We start from the raw sequence: 26,777 nt of genomic DNA on the forward strand, positions 1-26,777 counted from the left end.
ATAAAATGTAGGGGCTTCCCTGGTGGTGCAGTGGTTGAGAGTCCGCCTGCTGATGCAGGGGACACGGGTTCGTGCCCCGATCCGGGAGAATCCCACATACTGCGGAGAGGCTGGGCCCGTGAGCCATGGCCGCTGAGCCAGCGCGTCCGGAGCCCGTGCTCCGCAACGGGAGAGGCCACAACAATGAGAGGCCCGTGTACCGCAAAAAAAAAAAAAAAAAAAAAAGTACCATTGAGCTTAGAAATTTTAATCTTAGAGAGCTTATTTATATGAATTCCATGAAATTACAGCCAAAGAATACATTTGGACTATATTTTGTCTGGCTGTTGATTTGGGAATGGAGTGACTTTCTCTGTACTTCATCTTCATTTTGGGTAAAGATAATGATTGCTATGTAATTTGCTTTTAGGAAAATATATTCCAACTTTGCTGCTGACTCTTTGAGGTTATTGGTTGGGATGTATTGTTTATCTTGGGTCAGTTACACGTGTTATGTGGATATGTAGGTAATTGGTAGAGGTAACACAATGTGATGTAATAAGCCAGACAGAACAAAATATCAGATTTCCTGAAGCCATCTTCCTGAAAGCTTAGTGAGAGAATCAGATACTCTGCAGTGCACAGAGTCTGAAGGGTGACATGTAAGTAACTCTTAATTGTCCGTCGGCTAAATGAGTGATACATTTATTTCATGGTTTCTCTGACTTGAATCATTATTATTTCTCCCCCTCATTTGAATATCTACTAAACTGACAAAGTATTTTTTGAAAATTCTCCCTTTTCTCATGAAAACTATAATAAAAAGAAACAAGAGTAAAGATAATTCATATTTTATTATATATACGTTAGTGAGAATTCATTCATCAAATTAATATTTACTGAATTTTGATGTACTCTTTGCCCTATAAAAATTCCTAGGTAGAAATAATTTCTGTACTTGAGCTCACAATAACTGAGGGGAAAATAGCTGAATAGAGAGCTAGCATTCATATGGTAAACCCAGTGAATAAAGGCATGTATAGAAAATACAAAGAGTGCAGCCGCTAAAGATGACTGATCTAAATGATCAGGGTAAACTTTGTAAGTACATTTTAAAACATAAGTGGAATTGAGCAAGGTGAAATAGAAAAGTTTCTGTGCAAAGGAAATTAAATAACTACATGTTAAACTTCCTGAAGTTTAATACCTGATTTTTAATACACAAGAGAAGGAGTGAGAGATAAGGAAATTCATGGAAATCTTGCAGACCTATATAACAAGAAAAGGAAGATGTCCTTTATTGTGTTGGAGGTGGGGAACCACTGGGGATTTTTTTTAAAGGATATATTGTGTTCAAATTGGAATTTAATGAAAATCACATTGGTAATTTGTGGTAGGTAAATATTCATGGAAGAAGTAGATAATCATGGAAAGTGTGTGACTGTCCAAGTAAGAGGTTACAGTGGCTTTAATGATGGCAGTCTTACATGAGACAGTGAAGAGAGGGACTATCTTTAAACCTACAGGTAATCTAAGCTGAATATTGATTGATGGTTGATAAAATGAGAAATGGGTGGAAGTCAATGATGTTTGATGTTAGAACAATGATGTTCTAATGTTTGAGCATCTCTCATTGGGGAAATGCTGCCTTACAAAATGAGGAGGAAAATATGAAGAATAATAGTTAATCATTAAGAGTTAAGAAAATAAGCTCAAGATTCAGACTGAACTTTCAAATTCTGGTTTTGCCTATGTGCTCAACAGTCAACTGTCTTGACTTTTCAGTGACTCTGGTTTCTCAGTTTAATGTAAGATTACTAATGTCCAGTGGGCAAAGACCCTATACCTGGGATTTAGGTGAGCTGGAACTAAAAAGAATTACAAATCATTTTCATTGAAGGTTTGTTCCATTATAGGAGTGCTGCATGAAAGATTCTGTACTTTACACCCAAAGGAGTGCTAGTATAATATGCCTAAATAACTTAAAGACCACACTGGTCCATAATATTATTACTTCTTTAAACTCATCTTGTGACATGGCATTACATTTATAATTATAGCTGATTGTAGTGTCATAACTAATAAGATTTTCTTAATTTAAATGATATTGTTCATGGTATTGAATCCTCACTCAGCTGCTGCTACACCAACAGCAATTATATTAAAAAGTTTTAGCCTACTTTTAACATTCAGATTTTTATATAAGAAATATCTATAATAAATTAGTTAATTAATAATAACTATTATTTATGATTCTAAATAATAAATATGTATAATTATTATAAATAAGTAAATTGTAAATTTTCCATTTCCTGTGTAGCTTATCATTTTTTTGGTGAAAATTAAAGTTTCATTCAAAAAAAGATATTTCTGAGTCATTGCTCTAAAATGCAAATCCTTGGATCTAAAAAAAGATCTGCTCATTATTTTTTCCAAAACACTTTATTGAGGAATAATTGGTGTGAAATAAACAGTATGCATTCAAAGTGCACAATTCTGTGAGTTTTGGCTTCAGTGAAAACACCACCACATCAAGATACAGAACATTTCCTTCATTTCTCAAAGGTTTATTATGCCTCTTTCCAGTCCATGCTCACCTCCAAACCCATTTCCAGATAACCAATGATCTGAATGATATATATTGGAATCATACATTATGTGCTCTTTTCTCTCAGACTTCTTTCACTGAGTAAAATGATTCCGAGATTTATTTATTTTGTCACGTATAAGTAACTCATTCTTTTTATTGCTGAGTAGTATTCCATTTTTCCATTGTAAACATATACCAAATTTTGTTTATGCACTCTTAAATAAATGGGCAATTGATGTGTGTTCAGTTTTTAGATATTGTAAATAAAGCTGGTATGAATGTTCATATGTATTTGCTTAGACTTGTTTTCCTTTATCTTTGGTAATGTTGAAGATTGAAATGCTTAGTTCTTATAATAAATATATGTTCGACTTTTGAAGAGACTACCAGGGAAACATCTGGAAATAAACGATAAACCAAGAAATATTAATGCAATAAAATTTACTAAATCTCAGGAAGAATAGCGAGAATCTATGATATTTGAGCCAGGACCCACTCCCTCCCTGCCGTCTCTCACCCCAGCATAGGACAAAGTGTACTCAGGCAAGTGCAGGCAAGAACATAGAGATCCCTCTGCCCCTAGATCCCAAACAAAGGCTACCATATCCCCTTGAGAGTGGCAGCTGCAAACATTTCTTATCCCCTCCAGCTCCATATTGAAGAAAATCTATTTAAGGCAAGAGTAACTAAAACGTCTGGTGATCTCTACCCAGCCCCCATTCATAGGGTAAAAGCTCTACCCTGGGCTTCCCTGGTGGCGCAGTGGTTGAGAGTCCACCTGCCGATGCAGGGGACACGGGTTCGTGCCCCGGTCCGGGAGGATCCCACATACCGCGGAGTGGCTGGGCCCGTGAGCCATCGCCGCTGAGCCTGCACGTCCGGAGCCTGTGCTCCGCAACGGGAGAGGCCACAACAGTGAGAGGCCCGCGTATGGCAAAAAAAAAAAAACCTCTACCCTAAGCATGCCAGGCCAAGAATACTGGGCCCCAATTGCATCTGCTGCAGTTCCCTCAAAGGACAGAAGCTCTATGCTCAGAAGACCATAGGCTACTGACCTCACTCCGATACTGGCTTCTAAAGCAGGGGTGTCATTCTGAGTGAACTGGTCCACTGTTCCTGCTCCAGTTCCAGAACAAGTGAACACAGGTTTTACCTAGAATGAAAGGTGTACCATAGTAACAGAGGCCTCCACAGCTTTCTCCAAGTGAACTGACTTTATTTGGAAAAAATGTGTGGGAAATTTCAAGCTTAAGTGAACTCTAAAACTTAATAAATATTCGGTGATAAACAATTAAGAGGAGGCTGGTGGCTCCATGAGAACAAAAAGCTAACTGCGGACCAACTAGAAGGTTATCAGAAGGAACCAAGGAAGGAGGCAGCTAAGAAAGACCCTGCTGGGGTTCAGACAAACCTCAAATACTCCTTTGCAGTCGTAGCCCTGCTACAGCCAGTTGGGCGAGCTTCCTGCTCCCCACTTACCCCTACACTGCAGTCAGGGCCCCATCACAGGTGATTGTCCCACACAGTCCACGCAAGGGATGCCCCTTGGCTCTGGTGGCCTGGGGGGATGGCACTTCTAGACCCTGCACATCATCTCCTATGCAAGGCCACTCCTTCAAGACCGGGAGAGATAGCTGCTTCACCTGACACACAGAAAAAAACACAAAGAGTCAAGCAAAATGAGGAGATAGAAGAATATGTTCCAAATTAACAAGATAAAACCTCAGGAAAAAAAAGAACTTAATGAACAGAGATAAGTAACCTACCTGATAAAGAGTTCAAAGTAATGGTCATAAAGATACTGAGAGACCTCAGGAGAAGAAAGGATGAACACAGAACTTCAACAAAGAGACAAAAAATATAAGAAAGTACCAAACAGTGGTCACAGAACTGAAGAATACAATAGCTAAACTGAAAAACACTCTGGAGGGATTCAGAGGCACACTGGATGAGTAGCAACTAGGATCAGTGACCTGTGCCAATGAAACTTCAATTAACAATCAAATTATGAAGAAGAAAGGAGTATTTATTCAAGCCAAACTGAGAATTAAAATCTGGGAGACATCCTCTCAGAAAGCTCTGAGAACTGTTCCACCTGTTAGAAGTTAAAAACACATCAAATGAAATATAGATATTTACATAAAGTTCACCAAAGATACATAGTCCAGGTAAGCACGTGCAAGGCAAACAGAAAGTCACTATGACCCCTACAGAGTTGGCAAAGAACTCTGTTCTTTTAAGAAGTTGTACTGCTAGCATCAGAAGAAAGGAAGAAGATGATCTATATGGTCAAGCAGGCATTCCCATTTTTAGGGGCTCTGGTTAATGTGTAATGCAGATGCACACTGCACATTAGGGAGGGAGGGAGGAGGCCAAATAGTTACAGAGAGAAAATTTTATGTTTAATTTTTCTTGTCCTGCCTTTGAATATAAATTTTATTTCATCACCTGGAAGACAGGGCAGAAAAAAATCATCCAAAGAAGCAGCAAATACAAACAAACCAAAACCATAAAAAAGAATTTAAAAAAGTGAAGATAGCTTAAGGGACATATGGAACAACATCAAGCAGAATAACATACACATTCTAGGGGTCCCAGAAGGAAAAGAATGAGAGAAAGGGGAATAAAACTATTTGAAGAAATAATGGCTGAAAATTTCCCTAACCTGGAGAAAAAAACAGACATCCAGGTGCAGGAAGCACAGAGTGCCAGGAAAGATAAATGCAAAGAGATCCACACCAAACACATTAAAATTAAAATGTCAAAAACTAAAGATAAAGAGAGAATCTTAAAAGTAGCAAGCAAAAAGCAACTTGTTACATACAAGGGTGCCCCCGTAAGATGATCAACTGATTTCTTCAGCAGAAACTTTTCAGGACCGAAGAGAATGGCATGACACACACAGAGGGCTGAGAGGAAAAAAATTCCAACCAAGAATAATCTACCTGGTAAGGTTATCATACAGAATTAAAGGAGAGATTAAGGGTTTTCCAGACCAGCAAAAGTTAAAAGAATTCATCACCACTAAACTGGACCTACAAGAAGTGTTAAAGTGACTCTTTTAGCTTAATTTCCAAAATATACACACAGCTCATACAACTCAACAACAACAACCACAAAAACCCAATCAAAGAATGGGCAGACAATGTAAACAGACATTTCTCCAAAGAAGACATACAGATGGCCAATAGACACATGAAAAGATGCTCATCACTGCTAATTATTAGAGAAATGCAAATCAAAACTACAATGAGCGCTTCCCTGGTGGCGCAGTGGTTGAGAGTCCACCTGCCGATGCAGGGGACACGTGTTCGTGCCCTGGTCCGGGAAGATCCCACATGCTGCAGAGCGGCTGGACCTGTGAGCCATGGCCGCTGGGCCTGTGTGTCCGGAGCCTGTGCTCTGCAACGTGAGAGGCCACAACAGTGAGAGGCCCACGTACCATAAAAAAAAAAAAAAAAAAAAAAAAAAAAAGCTACAATGAGGCGCCACTTTACACCTGTCAGAATGGCCATCATTAAAATGTCTACAAATAACAAATGCTGGAAAGAATATGGAAGAAAGAGAACTCTCCTACACTGTTGATGGGAATGTACATTGGTGCAGCCACTGTGGAAAACAGTATGGAGGTTCATCAAAAAACTAACATAGAGTTGCCATGTGATCCAGTAATCCCACTCCTGGGCATATATCCGGAGAAAACTCTAATTCAAAAAGATATATCCACCCCTATGCTCACTGCAGCACTATTTGCAATAGCCAAGACATGGAAACAACCTAAATGTCCATCGACAGACAAATGGAAAGAAGATGTGGTACATATATACAATGGAATATTACTCAGCATAGAAAAGAATGAAATGATGTTGTTTGCAGCAACATGGATGGGTCTAGAGATTATTATACTAAGTGAAGCCAGAAAGAGAAAGACAAATATCACTTATGATCAAAGACAAATGATCAAAGACAAATATCATTTACATGTGGAATCTAAAATATGACTCGAATGAACTTATCTATGAAACAGAAACAGACTCACAGACTTAGAGGACAGACTTGTGGTTGCCAAGGCGGAGGGAGTGGGAAGGAGGCATGGATGGGGAGTTCGGGATTAGCAGATGCAAACTGTTATATATAGAATAGATAAACAACAAGGTCCTACTTTGAAACACAAGGATCTGGCCTTCCTTGGTGATTCAGTGGTTAAGAACCCGCCTGCCAGTTCAGGGGACACGGGTTTGATCCCTAGTCCGGGAAGATCCCACATGCCGCGGAGCAACTAAGCCTGTGTACCACAACTACTGAGCCTGCACTCTAGAGCGTGCAAGCTACAACTACTGAGCCCGTGTGCCACAACTACTGAAGCCCGTGCTCCTACAGCCCATGTTATGCAACACAGAGAAGCCACCACAATGAGAAGCCCGCGCACCGTAAGAAAGAGTAGCCTCCACTTGCCAAAACTAGAAAAAGCCTGCGTGCAGCAATGAAGACCCAACACAGCCAAAAATAAATAACAAATAAATTAATTTTTTTTTTTGGCGTTATGTGGGCCTCTCACTGCTGTGGCCTCTCCCCTTGTGGAGCGCAGGCTCCGGATGCACAGGCTCAGCGGCCATGGCTCACGGGCCCAGCCGCTCTGCGGCACGTGGGATCCTCCCGGACCGGGGCACGAACCCGTGTCCCCTGCATCGGCAGGCGGACTCTCAACCACTGCGCCACTAGGGAAGCCCCATAAATTAATTAATTTTAAAAAAAGAAGAAAAATGCAAGGATCTATATTTAATATTCTATAATATATCATAATGGAAAAGAAAATGAAAAAGAATAAAAAATAAATAAAGAGACTCCTTTAAACTGAAAAGAAAAAGTACTATTTAGTAAAAAGGAGACATTTGAAAGTAAAAATCTCACTGGTAAATGCAAATATATAGTAAAAGTAGTGGTTTAACCACTTGTGAAGCTACTATGAAGATTAAAAGACAAACATAGTAAAATGAACAATAACTACAATAATTAGTTGAGGAATACGCAAAATAAAAAGATGTAAAATACAACATCAAAAACAACATGTGAGGGCCTCCCTGGTGGCGCAGTGGTTGAGAGTCCGCCTGCCGATGCAGGGGATACGGGTTCGTGCCCCGGTCTGGGAGGATCCCATATGCCGCGGAGCGGCTGGGCCCGTGAGCCATGGCCGCTGGGCCTGCGCATCCGGAGCCTGTGCTCCTCAACGGGAGAGGCCACAACAGTGAGAGGCCCGCATACCGCAAAAAGAAAAAAAAAAAAAAAAAAAACATGTGAGGTGAATTAAAATTTATTTAGAATGCATTCAAGCTTAAGTTGCTATCAACTTAAAACAGCAACCTTTATTTGCTTTATATATATAATATATATATTTTACATAATGCTTACTGAATAAGCTGTTAAATATTTTGATCATCACCCCTTTTGGTAACTACTAAAACAATTGAATCATAAGTCAAAATTCTTTTCATTAAAAAAACACTTTGTCAGATGGCAATTCCTGTCAGTTCTTGCAAACCTTGAAAGAGGGAACAATTTCAATGTTATAAGATCTTTTTTACAGAATAAAAAAAGGAGAAAAAAATTCCCTGTTTTTTAATGATGTTAAGACAAGCTTGAGTCCAAAATGTGCCATGATTAGTATGAGGAAACCAAATAATGCTTTGTCTTGATGATGAACATATACACAATAATTCTAAATAAAATTCAGTAAAACCGGGCTTCCCTGGTGGCGCAGTGGTTGGGAGTCCACCTGCTGATGCGGGGGATGCGGGTTCGTGCCTTGGTCCGGGAGGATCCCATGTGCCGCGGAGCGGCTGGGCCCGTGAGCCATGGCAGCTGGACCTGCGCGTCCGGAGCCTGTGCTCCGCAACGGGAGAGGCCACAACAGTGAGAGGCCCACATACCGCCAAAAAAAAAAAAAAAAAAAAATTCAGTAAAACCCTTTGAAAATGTATCTTAGGACAAATTCAGATATAATATAATTGGAAAATATTTTCTATTTTCATTTTCCTTACATGTTTACATTTCAACGACTAAAAATTTTTTTCAATATAAGAGGTAAACATCCTTACTACAGATCATTTGGATAATGTATACAAACATAGATAAACTGAAAGGAGGAAAACCTTATACCTAGTCCTACCACCCAGAAATAACTGTTTAGTTTCTATTTTGATATATTTCATTTGTCTTTTTGTGTGATGCCCAGATATTTATAGATTTTTTTTCACACACACACACAGTATTTTATTTTTACAAGAGATAAACTGACACCAAGCATTGTAAATGGATGACCACAACAAAAGCAACAATGACTGCAATTACCAAACACGAAACACACTCATACTATGTCATAATATTGACATTCAGTCCAGTAATCCTCCACTGTAACAGCTCCTTTACTTTGCAGTGAAAATTGATTTGTGTGTTTTTTGCCTCTGAGTCCTTGTGAGATTTTTTTTTATGCAAACAGAAAGTCACAAAAATTATAACCATCCTCATCAGTTCACTCAGTCCCATGTAATTAATTTTTTTCATCTTGATCTTTTGTTAGCAGTTTTATGAATTCATCAGTTTTCCATTAGAGTTCTGAAAATGCTTATTCATTCAGTTCAGCAGCATAGTCAGTTACCAGAAACCTGTACTTGTCAGAGTCTTTTCCATGAATTCCTTGAAGATGAAACCCTTTTATAGGAACATTTTTGCAAAAGCATCAGAGTACACCCAGAACTGTCTGTAAACGACAAAAGACTTAAAAATAACCACGGTTAAAGGTTTAATGAAAATTCATAATAATGCAATTGACAAGGAAATTTAGTTATTTCTGAGATATACATTCTGTTCATCCCTTTTTTGAAACAAGGGATGGGATCTTACTGGACTCATTTTGGTGAGGGCAAGAACTGAAGGAGGGGAGGAAAAACAGGACTGACAATGCCAGAGACAACTTTATCTCGGGAGACAGGGAGGTGTTGGGGGCTTTGCACATTGCTAGTTATTTCCAGCCAACCTCCCCCCGTCAGGACTATATGATGGGGATGGAAACCAAGTAACTAGGAAATAACTGGAATTCTTAACCGTTCTGGAAGTTCCATTCTATCACAGTACCTAGAATCTTTGCCTTAGATTTAGTCAGAGTTGACAGTAGCCACCAGATGGCGGCAAACTGCAGCTGCATGAAATGTTTGCTTCTGTAGCAAGGACCCTCCAGGAATCCTGAGCGGCTTTGCACATCCTTGCCTGGATCGTATCATTGACTGCACAATAATTAGGTACTTACTTTTAGGGAAAAAAATATTTTGGAACTCCTTCTATCATATTAAAGTAGAATTTAAAGCATTAGGAAATTGATTCAGTAGTATATAAAGAGCATAAAATATTATGATGAAGTTGATTATATCCCAGGAATGCAAAGTCGGTTTCATATTAGAAAATCAACTAATGTAGCTCACCACACTCATAGAAAACAGGGGGAAAAATCATTGTATCAACTCAAAAAAGGCATAAAACATACTTGATAATGTAGAGGAGGCAAAATTTTACCTCTGTCTTCTAGGGTTTTGCCTGTGCCTGATAATTAAATTGACATGAGACAGATTAATAGGAGAAAAGCATACACATTTATTTAATGTGTCTAACGTGACACAGGAGCACTTATAAAGGCATGAAGACGTAAAGAAGTGGCAAATCCTAAACGCTTTATACTAAGTTGAACAAATAGAGTCAATTGTGGAAAAATAACTAAACTAAGTGGGGAGGCTGAAACAAGTTAAGAATTATTTTAACAAGGCCTGTGTTGGGCTTCCCTGGTGGCGCAGTGGTTGAGAGTCTGCCTGCTGATGCAGGGGACACGGGCTCGTGCCCCGGTCTGGGAGGATCCCACATGCCCCGGGGCGGCTGGGCCTGAGCCATGGCCCCTGAGCCTGCGCGTCTGGAGCCTGCGCTCCGCAACGGGGGAGAAGTCATATCAGAGTCTATAAGATATGGCTTTCTTATAGCAATCCTACACCCAATAAAAGCTGCATTTTTAATACGAGATAAAGTATTTCACAAAAATGCAAGGTTTTCATGCCTGCTGGCATAGCTACTGCAACAACTTCACAAATTTCTTTTTCTTTTTTTATAATAGTCCTCACACTGGATTCATTCATCTTAAAATGGCAGGCAGTCATAGCTACAGACCTCAATCTTCAGTACATACCAAGCAATTCAACTTTTTCTTGTAACGTCATGACTATTCTCTGCTTCTTAGGAGCACTTCTGGCATCACTAGTGGCATTTCGTAGGGGTCCCATGGTGTTATTTAAGTTATTCAAGGTATTGCACTAAACATGATGAAAAATACATGAGAACTGGGAAAGATCACTTTTTATTGTGGTACCCAGTTTACTGGAGAGATTAACTGCTCACACGGAGATGATTAGTGTCACATGGTGTTTTTAAGTGGATACTCACAGCATTTGAGCTCAACACAACAGCAACAGGAGGTGGCTACAAAATTATTACAGTAGTACAGTATGTACTACAATCAATTTCCTGTAGTTATGATTTAAAACTGCATCTTTATGTTTTTTATATTTCTCTCAACTGAGAATGGTGCCAAGTATGGTCTGTAAGTGTGTGCATCAGTTTTGATAAATTTTAACTTTTTATAATAGATTTGTGTATATTTTATGGTAGTAAATGATAAAATAGAGTAGTATCTACATACATTTTATGTATTCATGACATACCTAACTTTTTCTTAATTATTTCAATATTTCTAGGCTACATAGTTCACCTGCAAGTTTTTTGTCTCAAATATCAAACAAATTTCTAATACATTTATTGAACAAAAAAATTCGTGTATAAGTGGCCCTGGACAGTTTAAACCCGTGTTGTTCAGGGTTCAACTCTATAGTCATATACTACAGTACTGGGGTTAGGGCTTCAAAATATGAGTTTTGAAAAACATAATTCAGCCCATAACACTTTCCTTTTCTTGTCTATAGCATTAGCTAAGACTTACAGCTGGATGTTGAAAAGGTTTTGTAGTGGGGACTTCCTTGCCTTGTTCCTAATCTTAGCAAGAAAGCTTCTGGTTTCTCACAGTTAAATATGATCTTAGCTCTAGGTTTTTGGTAGATGTTACTTTTCAAGTTAAGGAAATTCCCTTCTATTTGTAGTTTGCTAAGAGCTCCTTTACTTTTTATGTGTTTGTACCATCACCACACACATCATTCAAGTTAAAAAAGATGAGACACACCTCCTTTGGTACATTCCCCTCATTCTAATCAGTTATTATGTTCTGTGTATTTCACCTGTCATTTTTAAATAAGCCTTTTAAAATTTACATTGACATACTTCAAGCCCCATCAATAACATAAAGTGATACAGCAGTTTCCCTGACTCCAATCTTATGTCCTTTAAATATATTTTCCATATAACCCTAAGAAGACTTTCCCTGGTCACCAGCACCCACTCTCAGGCACCCCACCTTGCAATCTCTTTGTTTATTGTTCACATACAATAAACAATAAAATAAAATCTCCGGATTTTAATTGTCTGTCCAAGGATCTGATTCCCACATTAAATTGTAAATTCCCTAAAGAATAAGGTTATTTATACCTGAGCCTACCACAAGATCAGAACATATTACACAGAGAGTAAATAAAATTAATCGAATAAATGAAGATACAGAGACATAGTAAATTTTGGGTCACAGTCTATTTTGATGAATGCCTGACTTCTATACTTTTATTAAATATTCCTTAAATAATTAATATAGGAAAAAATTATGAAGATCCATTTGAGGGAATGATTGCTCAAAAATGTTTGTATATCTCTGTCTGCCACTTTGGTTCTTTATATTAGGATCCAGCAACAAGCAGGGCCTCAGACACACTCAATATACAATTTCCCAAGTTAATGCCTATAATGAAGATTATTTATTGTTTGTTTCTTCTTATTACTTCTTCTTGCTAGAACATGTATAAAATAGTGAAAATTCAACAATGATTGTAAAAAAATGAGTCAACAGAAACCTCAGTTAAATAGAGTTGGAAGCTCAGAGAGAGGGGACCTCTCATGCCCAACAACAAAAACAGAGCCCAGCAGGAAGGACAGAGACTCTGCTTCCTTCCTGTCAAGGACCCAGCCAATGAAAAGCCAGGGACTCTTTGTTCACTATAGCACCTAATCTTTCTTTTTCCTTCTTTTTTTTTTTTTTTGCTATACGCGGGCCTCTCACTGCTGTGGCCTCTCCCGTTGCGGAGCCCAGGCTCCGGACGCGCAGGCCCAGCGGCCATGGCTCACGGGCCCAGCCGCTCCGCGGCATGTGGGATCCTCCCGGACCGGGGCACGAACCCGCATCCCCTGCATCGGCAGGCGGACTCTCAACCACTGCGCCACCAGGGAAGCCCCTCTTTTTCCTTCTTTAAAAGAGTTCTCTTTCCCTTGTCATTCAGGGACTTACATGTGTCTTGCCATGTTTGCAGACCCTGAATTGCGGTTCTCTGCTGCTCCCCAGTAAACCCATGTTTGCTGGAGAAATACCTGACAGTCTGTTTGTTTCAGGGGAACATTTCGGTGGCCCATACAGGGACCAGAGAAGACTCCCGACAGTTCTGGGACTGGTGAGCAAAGAGGTTCAGTACCCTCATTTGAGCCCATTGTTGTTTACTGTTTTTCTCACCTACCCTGGAGTTTGAAGGTGTGGCTTTCTCCTGGATCTGAGCTTGCACCCTCTTTGCATTTGAAGATCTCCAGGCTTTATTTGGGATCTATTTAAAGGTTTTGTCTTTCTGGTTCAGGTGTTGTTCTTTAGGTTAGTACTCGTTTGGCACTTTGGTAAGATTTGAGATCAGACTGTTGCACTGAAACTGACTCGCCTTCAGCCTATTCCCTGCAGAATGGGGGCTGCTTCTCCTAAGGTGGCTAATCTTCAACCCATTCTTTCAGGAACAGGGCTTTTTTCCTCTAAAACAGTGCTGCGTTTTTCATCCTTTGATCTATTCCTTTGGAAGGGCTACACAAGAAGATTCCTCTTCTTCCCTGGCAAAAACTCAGCCAATGAAAAGCCAGGGATTCTGTTCTCTATAGCCCTCCCAACTTCCTCTTCCCTCTATAAAACTGTTTTCCTTCCCTTGACGTGCAGGGACTTGTGTGTGGCTCACCATGATTACAGACCACAAATTGCAATTCTCTGCTGATCCCAAATAAACCCACCTTTGCTAGAGAAATATTTGGCAGCCTTTTTTTTTTTTTTTTTTTTTTTTTTTTTGCAGTACGCGGGCCTCTCACTGTTGTGGCCTCTCCTGTTGTGGAGCACAGGCTCCAGACGCGCAGGCTCAGCGGCCATGGCCCACGGGCCCAGCCGCTCCGTGGCACGCAGGATCCTCCCGGACCGGGGCACGAACCCGCGTCCCCTGCATCGGCAGGCGGACTCTCAACCACTGTGCCACCAGGGAAGCCCTTGGCAGTCTTTTTGTTTCAGGTCAACACCATTTAATATGCTACAGAAACTAGTAATAAAATTGATAAATATTTTACTTTAAGAAATAAGTTGAACACTTTTGTCAATGACCAAAATGTGCAGGCAAAGGAGCAATTCCAGAGACTAACATCAGACAAAAATAATTGCTTAAACACTATAATAATATATAAAAATAGTGTTCAGCAGTATGCCATAAAAATAAATAGAAATCAATTCCATGAAATAAAATGTTATTTGAGATCAGTGTGAAGATTCACCTTGAAAAATGCTTCTCTAATGTCCAGAACATCTCCAATATCCAGGACATTTAGGATTGACAATGTCTCAGATGGAAAAAAAAAGTAATATATGGGAAGGATACATTACCTTAAAAAGCTTTCAATAATATTTTTATGATACTCGAGAGAATAAATTTCACTGATGGCCAGGAGTACAAAATAAACAGCCACAACATCATTAGTGGAAGAGAGAGAATAATCACAGAATAGTACTTTTCTTCTCCAAAAGTTTGTTTAGAGCCTCTTTGACATCTTTGTTTCTCAAAGAATAAATCAAAGGATTCAACATGGGAGTGACTAGGGTGTAACATAATGAGGCCACTTTACTCAGCTCAGGATATCTGTCAGGAGTGAGATACATAAAAAATGCAGCACCATACAGTACACTCACGACTCCCAGGTGAGAGCTGCAGGTGGAGAAGGCTTTCTTACGTCCCTCAGTGGAGGGTATCTTTAGAACTGTGGACACAATATACAAATAAGAAACAATAATAACTATGATGGTAGGCAAGATAATGATGCCAGATAAGGAGAAAGAAACCATTTTATGGATGAAGATGGTCAGAACAAGATAGTCTCTCAAGTGGGCAAGTATCACAGTAAAAGTGGTCAATGGCCCGAGAAGCACAAAAGGATAAAGTAAATGTCATGCTGGTCTGAAGAATTGAGCTGATGCAGCCACAGAAATAGGAGCCAGCCACCAGCTGAGCACAGAGACGTGTTGACATCTGGACAGAGTAGAGGAGTGGACTGCAGATGGCAATGAAGCGGTCATAAGCCATGGCTGCCAGGAGAAATCCCTCAGTCACAATGAAGAGGGCAAAGAGAAAGAGCTGGGTCACACAGCCTGCAAAGGAGATGGACTTGCTCTCAGACCAGAAGTTGATCATCGCCTTGGGTACAATAACAGATGAACAGAAGAGATCAATGAAGGAGAGTTTGCCCAGGAAGAAATACATTGCTGTGTTCAGCTGGGGATTGGTCATAATGATGACCATAATGCCAGCATTCCCTAGAAGGATCGTGGCATAGACAAGCAGAAATAGCAGGAAGAGGAGAATGTGGAGCTCTGGACCCTGAAGCCTACAAGAATGAAGTCAGTCACTTCTGAGCGATTGCTTGTTCCCCTGTCAGCCATGCCAGAAACCTGCTGAGAGGCACAAGGCAAAATAAACAAATGAAGTCTTGGCTTTCATCCTAGCTACAAATAATCTCTTACAGTATTAGTATTCACAAAGCTATTCTAAAATCATTATTTATTTTAACCTTAAAAATTGCAGTGACTTAAATTTAAGCCAACTGCAACGGATGAGGAACCAAAAGGTTAGTTTTATGTCCTAATTCATAGAAGTGGTGGAACTAGAGCTTTTTCCTCTGAGTCTAATGCCATGCGTTTTCATCCAAATACCCTTCACATTTGCAAGTGTCACTTCTGTATATATTTCCAATTCGTGATTTATGCAATAAATTTAATGTCATGAAACAGTGATTGGGAGAGAGCACAAATATTTCAATAAATGACATTTTAAAGCAATTTTGGTGTCTGGGTTTAGAGATATTAGGGGCTTCAGTAGTCTAGTTTAGGAAAACTTAGCTTGGAGGGCTTAAGTACCAGCAGATACAAAGAAAGTGATTGAATTTTAAGACTACTTAAAAGGTGCAATTACTTTTTGTGGGTAATGGAAACTTTCGATTCCGATGTAAGTTATATACTTACAAAGAAAAAGTTGTGCACAACCAAGCACAAAAATTATTAGCACTTGCATGCTATTTCTCCATATGAGCCTCAAAACCCCTTTCATAAATACAATTTCCCTGCATTTCCTCAACTGACAGCTCATAGTTTTTAAAGAAAAAGCCTTACACTGACTAGACAGAAGAATTTCTTTAGAAATGGATGCTAAACAAAAGATACATATGAAGGAATTGTTGATTGAATTCTTATTCACCCTGGATATAACCTTCACAGCCATCATTAGTTCATTTACTAGACAGCTCAAGCAAGATTTTGAACTCCTGGTTCCTCTTTCTCTCCCCTCAGGGCTTTATATGCATGACTCTGCTTAGACAACAATAATAATAGCAAACATTATGTGGCACCTTTTATAGGCTACTTTTCTAAATGCTTTCATAGTAGCTCATTTAATACATACAACAATAATATGAGCTGAGTACTATTATAGTCTCCAGTTTACAGTAAGGAAAATGAGGTACCAAGAAATAATATATGTTGAAAGCCACATACTAGGGTCAGAATTGGAATTTGAAGCCAAGAAACCTGGCTCCAGAATCCATGCTCTTAATCACTGTGTGATATCTATCACCTTTGATAAAGAAATCTGAGAGAAGTGTAATATTTTGCCTAAAAAAAATGACTTCCAGGAAAATGGCATGATGTCTTCTTGATACATTTTTGTTATGCACCAACTCCATCAAAAATTAAATATTCAAATAATTATAAAGGAGCAAGATTTTAAAAAGATCATACTTAGGGTCTGAGGAAGTATAAGCTATTTAGGCAGTGAAAAGAAACTAAGGTAGTTGTGAAATCTTTTTTGAAAAATCATATATTTTATTTATATTTCTTTAATCTTGCCTAGGGGCAAGGAAACAGATCATTTTAATTTTTGAGATTTACTCCTATCAAACTCATTCCAATGTTAATAAGTTTATGACTGAAGCCATTTATGCCTGGAAAAGGGAGAGTTTTTCCCAGGGTAGCCAATAGACAAGTAGTCAGTTTGTGATTTATTATTTGTCAAAAACTAACGTTTGAAATTTTACTCTTACCTTATATTGTTGGGTAATTTGTCATATTCTGTAAAAGGAAGCAGCAGAATTCTGATGTTTTTGTCTTGTTGTTAATTCTAAAAAGAGTAAACATAAAGTTAATTAATGACTATGTTACAACTACAAGTAATGAAAAATCATTATGTCAAGATAAAATGAACCCCTTCCCCCCCCAAAAAATTTCCAAAGGTGTGTTCATTATCCCAGTTTCATATTCTTCCCATAGAGAAAATAAACTTATTTTCCTTATTGCTCTATATAAACTACTCTCCTTTCCTTTAGCAGTTGATATTGGAAAATGTTATCATCCTTTGTAAAAAGAGAAACAAGTGAATTTTCCCAATGATGCTGGGCTAACTCTGAAATATTTCCAGGAATAATATTCTGTAGTTATGCAAAGTGAACCTGAAGAATCAATCTGCAGGATATTCTCTCTCCTGCTTTCTTGGGTGCTTGAACATTTAAAAGAGGGAAAATAGATTGTCTTAGATATCCAAGCAGAGGCCCTGAATCATCTGGAATCTCTGATAATCTGCCAAAACATCAGCAGCAGTTATTTATAATGGCTTTGGTATTTTGACATAACAATGCACATTTTTCATATAATTACAGCATTGAGGTTTCCCTCACCTTCTGGGAGATAGTCCTCCTGGGAAAGAAAGAAGCATAAATTAGTTATTAAGATATCTAGGCTCCAGAGCCAAGGTCCATGAGGAACACAGAGACTCCAGATTTTAAAAAGAAAGAAAGAAAATGGGAACAAAAAGGAGCCTAAGCCTAATAGGAGTCAAAATACATACAAGAGCTGTTTTCTTATTGTGAGAATCCTTTGGGAGGGACCAAAACCATCTTTCAGTCTTAATTTCTTCACTGAAAAGGAGCATTTCAATTTATCATTTCAGCAAAGTTTTTGGTAGGCAAATAGAAATAGATATGAAAGGAAATATTATATTATGAAACATAACTTACAGGGAAACTTTGTTCCTAGCTGTAAAGTTCATTTCATTTTCACTCAAAACTCTCCATATTTATTCTTTAGATACATTGTGTCAATAATAATTGATAATAAAGAGTACAGCAGCATGACTAAGATGTGGGGCAAAGCCCAGTAAGTGCCCCCTAATTGGTTAAGTAAAGGATAGATAATGATTAACTATATCTAAAGATAGGTTCACTTTGTAACTTTAATTGATTCAAAGATGTTTATCCAGATGTCATGTATTAGGTTAATTTCTCAACAGTCATTATATACACTTCAAAATAATTTTTAAACTGTTTTATATCAGTCAAGAAAATCCCAATTTGTATTTGATATGAATTAAATCATTAAGCTAACTGCCATAAATACATATTGTAACATAGTAAGGGAAGGAGAATAGGTAAAAAGGAAGAAAATAATGGTGGCTCATAAAGTCCTTACATGTGCAGCTGGTTGAAGGCAATAGTTGGTATTTTTCTTTCCATATTCCCCCTGGTCTCAACAATAACCACAGTGTCCAAAAGTTGTTTACCTGGTGGGGTGATGCAAACCTCACTGCTGAAGGATCTGAGCCCTTGTGGTCTTGTCAAGTTGAATTGCTATAGTTGTTCATTAATATTAGTATTAGGAGGCATCGTGGAAAATTCCCTGGGTCACTACCATACTCCTTCTTTTCTCCTTTCTATTAATATCTTTTGCTAATCAGTATCAGTTACCCAAAAGAATACAAAGCATTTTGTTTACCTGTAGTTCAGTGAAATGTATGCCCAAGAGGCAGGAGCAATTGCTGTGTCCCCTAGTAAAATCATCTGTCTGCTGGGTAGTAGGTATTCTAATTCAGCAAAGTCAAACGTCTCAGACAGTGGAGAAAAAATGTTGAGAGTGGGTTAATAGGTTTTATAGTGGTGGTTGGCATTCCCACTTTGACCCATTGTAGTTGGACCATAGTATGATTAGGAAAGAAGTATCTTCATAAATTCGTTCTGAATGCAGAGCACAGACCATATCCTGGATGACAATAACCCAAATTTGTAAAGTATTGCCAGCCAATTGGTTCAACAACTGAGGCTTCAATAAGTGATTCCACCATTCCATAAATTCATCTGACTCTGTTTGACTAGCTGCATGATAATTCTATTGACTTTCATGGGTATGAGTGCATCACCTTACTTCTCTTCTTGTAAAGTGAGTGCCTTGCACCAAGGCACTAGTGCAATATGGCATAATAGTGAATAAGACATTTGTTGAGTCCTAATAGGGTATACCAGTATTAGCAGAAGCAATTTGAGCAGAGAATTCCCAAGATGGCAGAGTAAGAAGACTCTGAGCTCACCTCCCCTCAGGGGTACATCAAAATTACAACTATTTACAGAACAGCTATTTATAAGTAAAACCAGAACTTACCAGAAAATATCTTCTACAACTAAAGGTATAAAGACGAAACCACAATGAGAATGGTAGGAGGGGCAGAGTCTCAGTTTAGCCAAGACCCATACTCCAGGGTGACCCACAAACAGGTGGGTGACCTACAAGCAGGAGAATAATTACAATTGCCGAGGTTCTTCCCAAGGAGCGAGGGGTCTGAGGCTCATATCAGGATCCCCAGCACAGGATTCCTGTGCTAGGAATATGAGAAGATGAGCCTCCAGAAAGTTTGGCTTTGAAGGCCAGGGGTGCTTACTTTCACCTCACACCAGTCAGAATGGCCATCATTAAAAATCCACAAACAATAAATGCTGGAGAGGGTGTGGAGAAAAGGGAAGCCTCCTACACTGTTGGTGGGAATGGAATTTGGTGCAGCGTCTATGGAAGACAGTATGGAGATTCCTTTAAAAACTAAAAACAGTTACCATATGATCAAGCAATCCCACTCCTGGGCATATATCCAGAGAAAACTCTAATTCGAAAAGATACATGCACCCCAATGCTCACAGCAGCACTATTTACAATAGCCAAGACATGGAAACACCTTAAATGTCCATTAACTGATGAATGGATAAAGATGTGGTATGTGTATACACACACACACACACACACACACACACACACACACAATGGAATATTACTCAGCCATAAAAAAGAATGAAATAATGCCATTTACAGCAACATGGATGGACCTAGAGATTATCACATTAAGTGAAGTGAGTCAGACAAAGACAAATATCATATGATATCACTTATATGTGGAATCTAAAAAAATGATACAAATGAACTTATTTACAAAACAGAAATAGATTCACAGACATAGAAAACAAACCAATGGTTACCGAAGGAGATAGTGGTGGGGAGCAGGGGAGAGATAAATTAGGAGTTTGGGATTAACATATACACACTACTATATATAAAATAGGTAAACAACAAGGACCTACTGTATAGCACAGGGAACTATACTCAGTATCTTGTAATAACCTATAATGGAAAAGAATCTGCAAAAGAATGAATATATATATGTTAAAAAATCTTGTCTCTTTTTCATGAACTGTTTCATGAAATACAAACTGTGTAGTGGCTTTGTATTGCTTTTTTGCTCTCTGGTTTCCATTTCCCCTTCCTTAATAACACTTAATTTATTTTTGAGGCATTAGGAAATTCCATTTTGATACAGTCTACTGGACTCAATTTAGGTGTCTTATCTTCCCTTGGCAAACAGGCCCATACCAAAGAAAGGCCAATAGAATGCTTCCTCACTGGAATTTGAAGTTTTAGCAGCGTGACTGAGAGAATGATAATACTTGAAGTTTATATTTCCAACTTGTGACACTTTTTTTCAGATGGATCCCTGCCAGACCATTCCTATATATCTTGCTTCTTCGTTCTCTGCAATGTATTTGGTCTTACCCTGTTTTAAACATGAAACTTCTGCCTTCCTATCAATTCTGTGTGTTAACCAATACCCTTACCCTTCTAATAAATAACTTTTTGCCTAGGTTACTTAACTAAGTTTCTGTTACTTGTATCCAAAACTTTAAACAAACATTCAAAATCAGTTCCAGGGAATGCATGGATGTAATTGCTTCAGGGAAAACTAGGGTTTGGGCCTAATTGCTTATCTGGCCAAAAATATGATATAAGAAAAAGAAACTTTATTTTATATTAAGAATAAAACCTAGCTGTTTGCATAATTTGTGGCAAAAATGTCTATAACTTACCACACGGTTAAATGGAATCATATACCCACTGAAAGCAAGAACCTGATGGACCAATAGAGTTACCTTTATGAGATGTAATTATGGCAAGGGTAATTCAAAGACTGCAACATGCTGTGAGTACTTCTGACAAATTAAAGCAAAAACTGAGGTCAGATTCTTTTTTTTTTTTTTATTTTTTTAATTAGTTTCTGCTTTATAACAAAGTGAATCAGTCATACATATACATCTGTTCCCACATCCCTTCCCTCATGCATGAGGTCAGATTCTTAAATTCTCTTTAGATAGGGAACTTGTCACCATAACAAAATAATCTATATATTACAGCTGCAGATATGAAGTTGCAGAAAACTAAACCCAGAGTGTAAATTTTTGGTTTACTGAACACAAAGTATGTTGATTCATTCCTTCAATATCTCTCATACAATTAACTGAGGATTCCTAGGTTTGTAACATTACTTAAAATGTTTCAAAATTCTGACATTTTGGAAATTCTACCACCACCACCTTTGCACAAGAAAGCAGACCTACCTCCCTGACAGAGTTATTCCCTGCTCACTTTAAGACGCTGCTACTCCTTTAGCTGGGGAAGTTCCCTTGAAGGAAGAAGATAATTCCCCTTTCATTCCACTCCTCATTTTCATTTTATGAGCTTGATTATTATCACCAGAACCCAGCATGCTGAGACATGAATACTGCTCCAAGGCAGATGCAGAATTTGTGGAAGACTGGCCTAAAATTATGAGTGTTTTTTGGATACATATTAGCAAAAGTGTTTTGGTGTGAATGAATTTTCAGGGCTCTTTTACTTGAGGGGGAGGGAGATACTGGGCAGAATTCTTACTTACCAAAGCTTTGACAATTAGTGTGCTAGCTCATGTAAATAAGTCAAAGTCTAATAGTTGGTTGGGTTGATGAATACAATTCATTAACTAATACTGGATATCTCTAAAGGAAGTTAAGACCCTAGAATACTTTGGGAAAAGTGTAGAAAAAGAAATTCAATATCTTCGGAGATAGCAGTGCCAAGGAGGATTAACCATAGAAGTTCTTGTCTCATATATCCTGGTTAGATGCCCCTGAGGTGTCAGAAAATCTTCCCTTCACCAGTGACAAAGCAAACAGCCAGCAGTCTTCAAAGCAGCTGGGATGCTTCTCTCTAAGGATGTTGGTGGCAGACATTAAACTTAAAATGGCCTTCCTGATATCAGTGAGAAGAGAGGAGTGAGAGAGTTCAAACTGTGGCCTCTGACTGACAGAGCAAAGGAAGATTTGGTTAACATAATAGTAGCAACTCTAGCTTATTAGTCCAAAGGATGGCTGTGGTATAGTAATCTCCACCTAAGTTTAGGTAATCATGAAGTATCTAGGAATAAAGAAAGTGGACACTCTTCTGAGAGAGAGAGAGATAGAGAGAGAGAGAAAGAAAGATTAGCTCTCTCCAATCAACAGAAAGCTGACTTGAGCCAACATGATTCAGATCATACCCATCTCCCAATTCTTAGACCTGAGTTGGTTCACAAAGAGTCACTGGAATGAAGAGAAGGCTGGATGCTCTTGAGTAAGATATGAACTGAAATCCTTCCAGCAAACCGTCTTTAAATATTTGTGTCTAATTTTTGGGTGACCAAACACTGAAGAAAAGTATATGCCCAAACATTTTGTGGACTTTTAGATCTATTTAGACCCTATCTCAGAACTATCCAGCAGAGGGACAAAGAGCCTGAAATTTCTTGAAGTAAATATTTCTAATAGTGTGATGTTTGACAAGTTTGGATCCTGTTTGAAGGTCCTTTGTCTATTTTTCACTCTCTAACTTCCTAGAATGCTGCTTAAGGACTCACTTTCTCCAGCCTTATCATCGTGTGTGTGCCACCAGAGCAAAAGAAAATTTTATATATCTAATTATTCATCTTTTGCTTAAGTCATCCAAAGTTCAGTTATGTGGGTTGCCACTAAAGAAACCTAACTATAAGACATGAAATTGAGGAAACTGATACCCATCATCACAGTGCCAAACAATGTGAATAAATGAATGATTGTTTACAAGTTGATAAGGAAAGAAGAAACTATTTTTAAAATCTAGAAGTCATATTCTGTAAAAGTAAGAAATATAAAAATTAGTCTTTGATTAAAGTTTTTTGGGGGCTTTGTCTTTTATTTTTACAAATTAGAATAATTAAGAAATGATGTTGACCATCTGTATGTCTTCTTTGGAGAAATGTCTATTTAGGTCTTCTGCCCATTTTTTTGATTGGGTTGTTTGTTTTGGTGATATTAAGTTGCATGAGATATCACTTATATATGGAATCTTTAAAAAAAAAAGGATACAAATGATCTTGTTCACAAAACAGAAACAAACTCACAAACTTAGGGAACGAACTTACGGTTACCAGTAGGGAATGGTGGTGGGGAGGGATAGTTAGGGAGTTTGGGATTGTCATGTACACACTGCTATATTGAAAATGGATAACCAATGAGGACCTACTGTAGAGCACAGGGAACTGTGCTCAATATTATATAACAACCTAAATGGGAAAAGAATTTTAAAGAAAGGAAAAGAAAATCTGTTCTTCAACTAAAAAAAAAAAAAGAAAAGAAAAAGAAATGATGTTGAAATGGATTCCCTTTTCAGTTCCAGGATACCTTGCTTTTTTCTTAACCCATCCTTTCCCTCTTCTTCTCCTCCCTCCCTCTCCAGCCCTTAACAGTAAGTAGCTTTGTACTCACTGAGATCACTTATATAATAGCTTATGCACACTCAAAATTTTTTATTGATTTTATGACTTATACTGATATTATGGGATAGGATAAAGTGACACCTCATACTTCACAAGAGTAAGAATAACAGTCTAATACATATTCACATTTCAACATTTCTGCAATATCTAATCAGTTCAGCTATTCCAATCACCACAACAATTTAAATCTCATAATAAGAGTTAAAATTATCCTAAGGAAACACAAATGGAGCAAGCTTTGGGTGTTTGTCCAACAGATGTTTAATTTACTAATTTTAACTTATATTTGTGAATTTTTGAATTATCATTTGCAATTATGTGAGTCAGAGAATCTTAGCATCCTGGCAATAGAAAATATTAGTATAAACGCCCTCACCAAATTTCTGCATCAATACACTAAACATTAGGTAAACATTAACAATCAAAAAAATTAAAGACAAAATACAGCACATGATGTTATAGGACAATCAATATACATGCATGTCCAAAAATTTGTAACCAGGGAAGATGAGACAATTCAGTGCAAACAAATTAAGTGTTTGAGACGTCTAATGCAATCTTCAGCCTCTCAAGATCACATCCCTATTGAAACACTTCTCCATGTGGATACAGTTTTCAAGTCCCCTCAAAGTAACGACTTATTATGTACATGATGCAGAATACAATCTTCAAACTCCCTTGGAATGTGACAACATTTTGTAAGCAATCCATGCATCATTGAAAAAGAACACACTTTGTCAATAAAAGCCAACAAAAGTTTGGGGTTGTTCTGGTGGAATCTTGATGGCACATGTAACAAGAGAGATATAAATTAGGCACTACTTTTCATATAAGGCCTGTGAACCCAGAAAAAAATTTACCAAGAAAAATGTTTATGACAATTAAAAGAAAGTAAGAGAGAGCTTAATTTAACATGTTTGAAAGCAATCTGCCTTGATTTTCAGCTTTCCTGGATTTCTTCCAACATTTGGAGTGATTTAAGCAATGCCACTTTTGAGGTTATACCCAGGAATACTGTAATCTTATGACTACAAAACAGAAAATATAATCCACCAGACTAAAAACTAAAGCAAATTAATCTAGGCTATATTCTTATTCAATATTTGATTGCCTTTTCCCAATAGTCCTTCATAACCCACACTTGTTAGATACATCAAAGAGTGACATTCTAAGGGTAATAGACATGCAGTGGAAATAAGTAAGACCTAAACCTAAAAAGAGTATTTCCAGACTTATAATAATCAATGCCAAAGCTCAGTTTCCCAAGCTGATTTGGATTCGTATTCTACCCTCAAATGACATTTTTCTGAATATCAAGAAAAATGGTAGAATCTGAGCACCAAGAAAAATGGTAGATCCACAGGTTTAGGGAGAAGGAGATAAATATAACCTTGATTTATTGTCACTTAGCTTCTCTCTTTATCTATTCAATAAGAATATTTATTTCTCACATCTCTTATGCTAGTAAACATTAACCCATAAAGATGTATGCAGTTTTGCATTCATCATAGGAGGCTTTGCTATCTAAACAAAAACAGAAAAATAGAAGACCTAATCAAAGATCCATATTTTAGGTTTCCACAATGCCAAGTATACGGACAAAACTGGTAATTATATTTTATTTCTTAGGTTTAGTTCTTGTCTAGAATTTAATGTTGTCCTGACTTAGGCATTGTAATTGTTTAACTAAAGCATTACTTATATAAACTCTAAAGATGATGACTCTGGCACGACTTTCTCTATAACTTGGCTTCCCTTAATACCTATCAAATCTGTGGGATGCTGCTTTAACCACCCTTCCCTTCTCAATTGACATCTGATATTTAGGACTAATCACATTTTTAAATTACCCCATATTCAAATAACCCAAACACACTCATACATAGACAAACACACACGCATGCACACAAATATGTATGTACATTTACATATAATCCAGCTATCCATAGAGGTTATTGTAAAGGATTGTGATATTTTTAACTGAGATTTTCAAACTGACTTTATTTCAACACAGTGCTTTCCTTAATTTCATATTCACTACCAATAATTTGTATTACCCAAAAGATAGAGGGCATGAGCTGTAAAACATCGTAAATATCATAAAATGTTCTCATCATATGAGAGCAAAGTAGGAAGACTGTGCCATTCAAGGAGAACCAAAATGTCATAATTTAAAAATGTCATAATTTAAACCAAATCAATACAATCTTCCTACGTTTCTTCTTATTTGGCCCCTTTAATTCAACAAAGATCACTGTTTATTTTATCTTTCCTTTTCCTCTTCATCATATACACATGTCCTCACATCTTTGACATGACGTCAAAAACAAAACACAACACTAGCATTTATTCTGTCATTTGCATATAAACCAGTTGGGTCACACAGTTTCCAAGTGAATCGTTATACTAGGTATTTTCTAAATTTTACTTAGGCATACAGGGAAGAGAAACAATACAATTTTATACTTCCCCATTTACATACATATTGTTACCTGGAGAGTGAGAAATATATATCTCTTTAGAAATACAGCAAATTTTCATGAGTGTCCAGAACTTTCAGATTTAACATTGTCTTGAGGAAAAATGAAAAGTAAATAGTGAAAAGTGAATTTGTAGCATTCTTTATAGGATATTATTAATGCTGTTGAATAAAACAGTTAGGGTTTTTGGTTTTGCTTTTATTGTTTTTAAAACCTGAGCTTTAAATGCATAAGTCTAGGAGATTCGGAGGACAAAATCAAATGATGCAAGAAACAGTAAGTCAAGTGGAAGTATAT

The 26,777-nt window shown here is 37.7% G+C and overlaps 1 protein-coding gene across 1 annotated transcript; it reads right to left on the reverse strand.

Moving 5' to 3' along the window:
* Positions 1-14,543: 14,543 nt before the first annotated feature.
* On the reverse strand, positions 14,544-15,518 carry LOC308625665 (olfactory receptor 9K2-like; the record flags this gene model as incomplete). Its single annotated transcript, XM_081250150.1, is given in 3 exon segments — positions 14,544-14,903; positions 14,905-15,419; positions 15,422-15,518. Coding segments are annotated over 3 exon segments (936 nt in total). The 5' UTR covers positions 15,483-15,518.
* Between the last annotated feature and the right edge of the window lie 11,259 nt (positions 15,519-26,777).

Source organism: Mesoplodon bidens, assembly GCF_964165515.1.
Source record: "Mesoplodon bidens genome assembly, chromosome: 11".
In the NCBI taxonomy this organism is placed as follows: Eukaryota; Metazoa; Chordata; class Mammalia; order Artiodactyla; family Ziphiidae; genus Mesoplodon; species Mesoplodon bidens.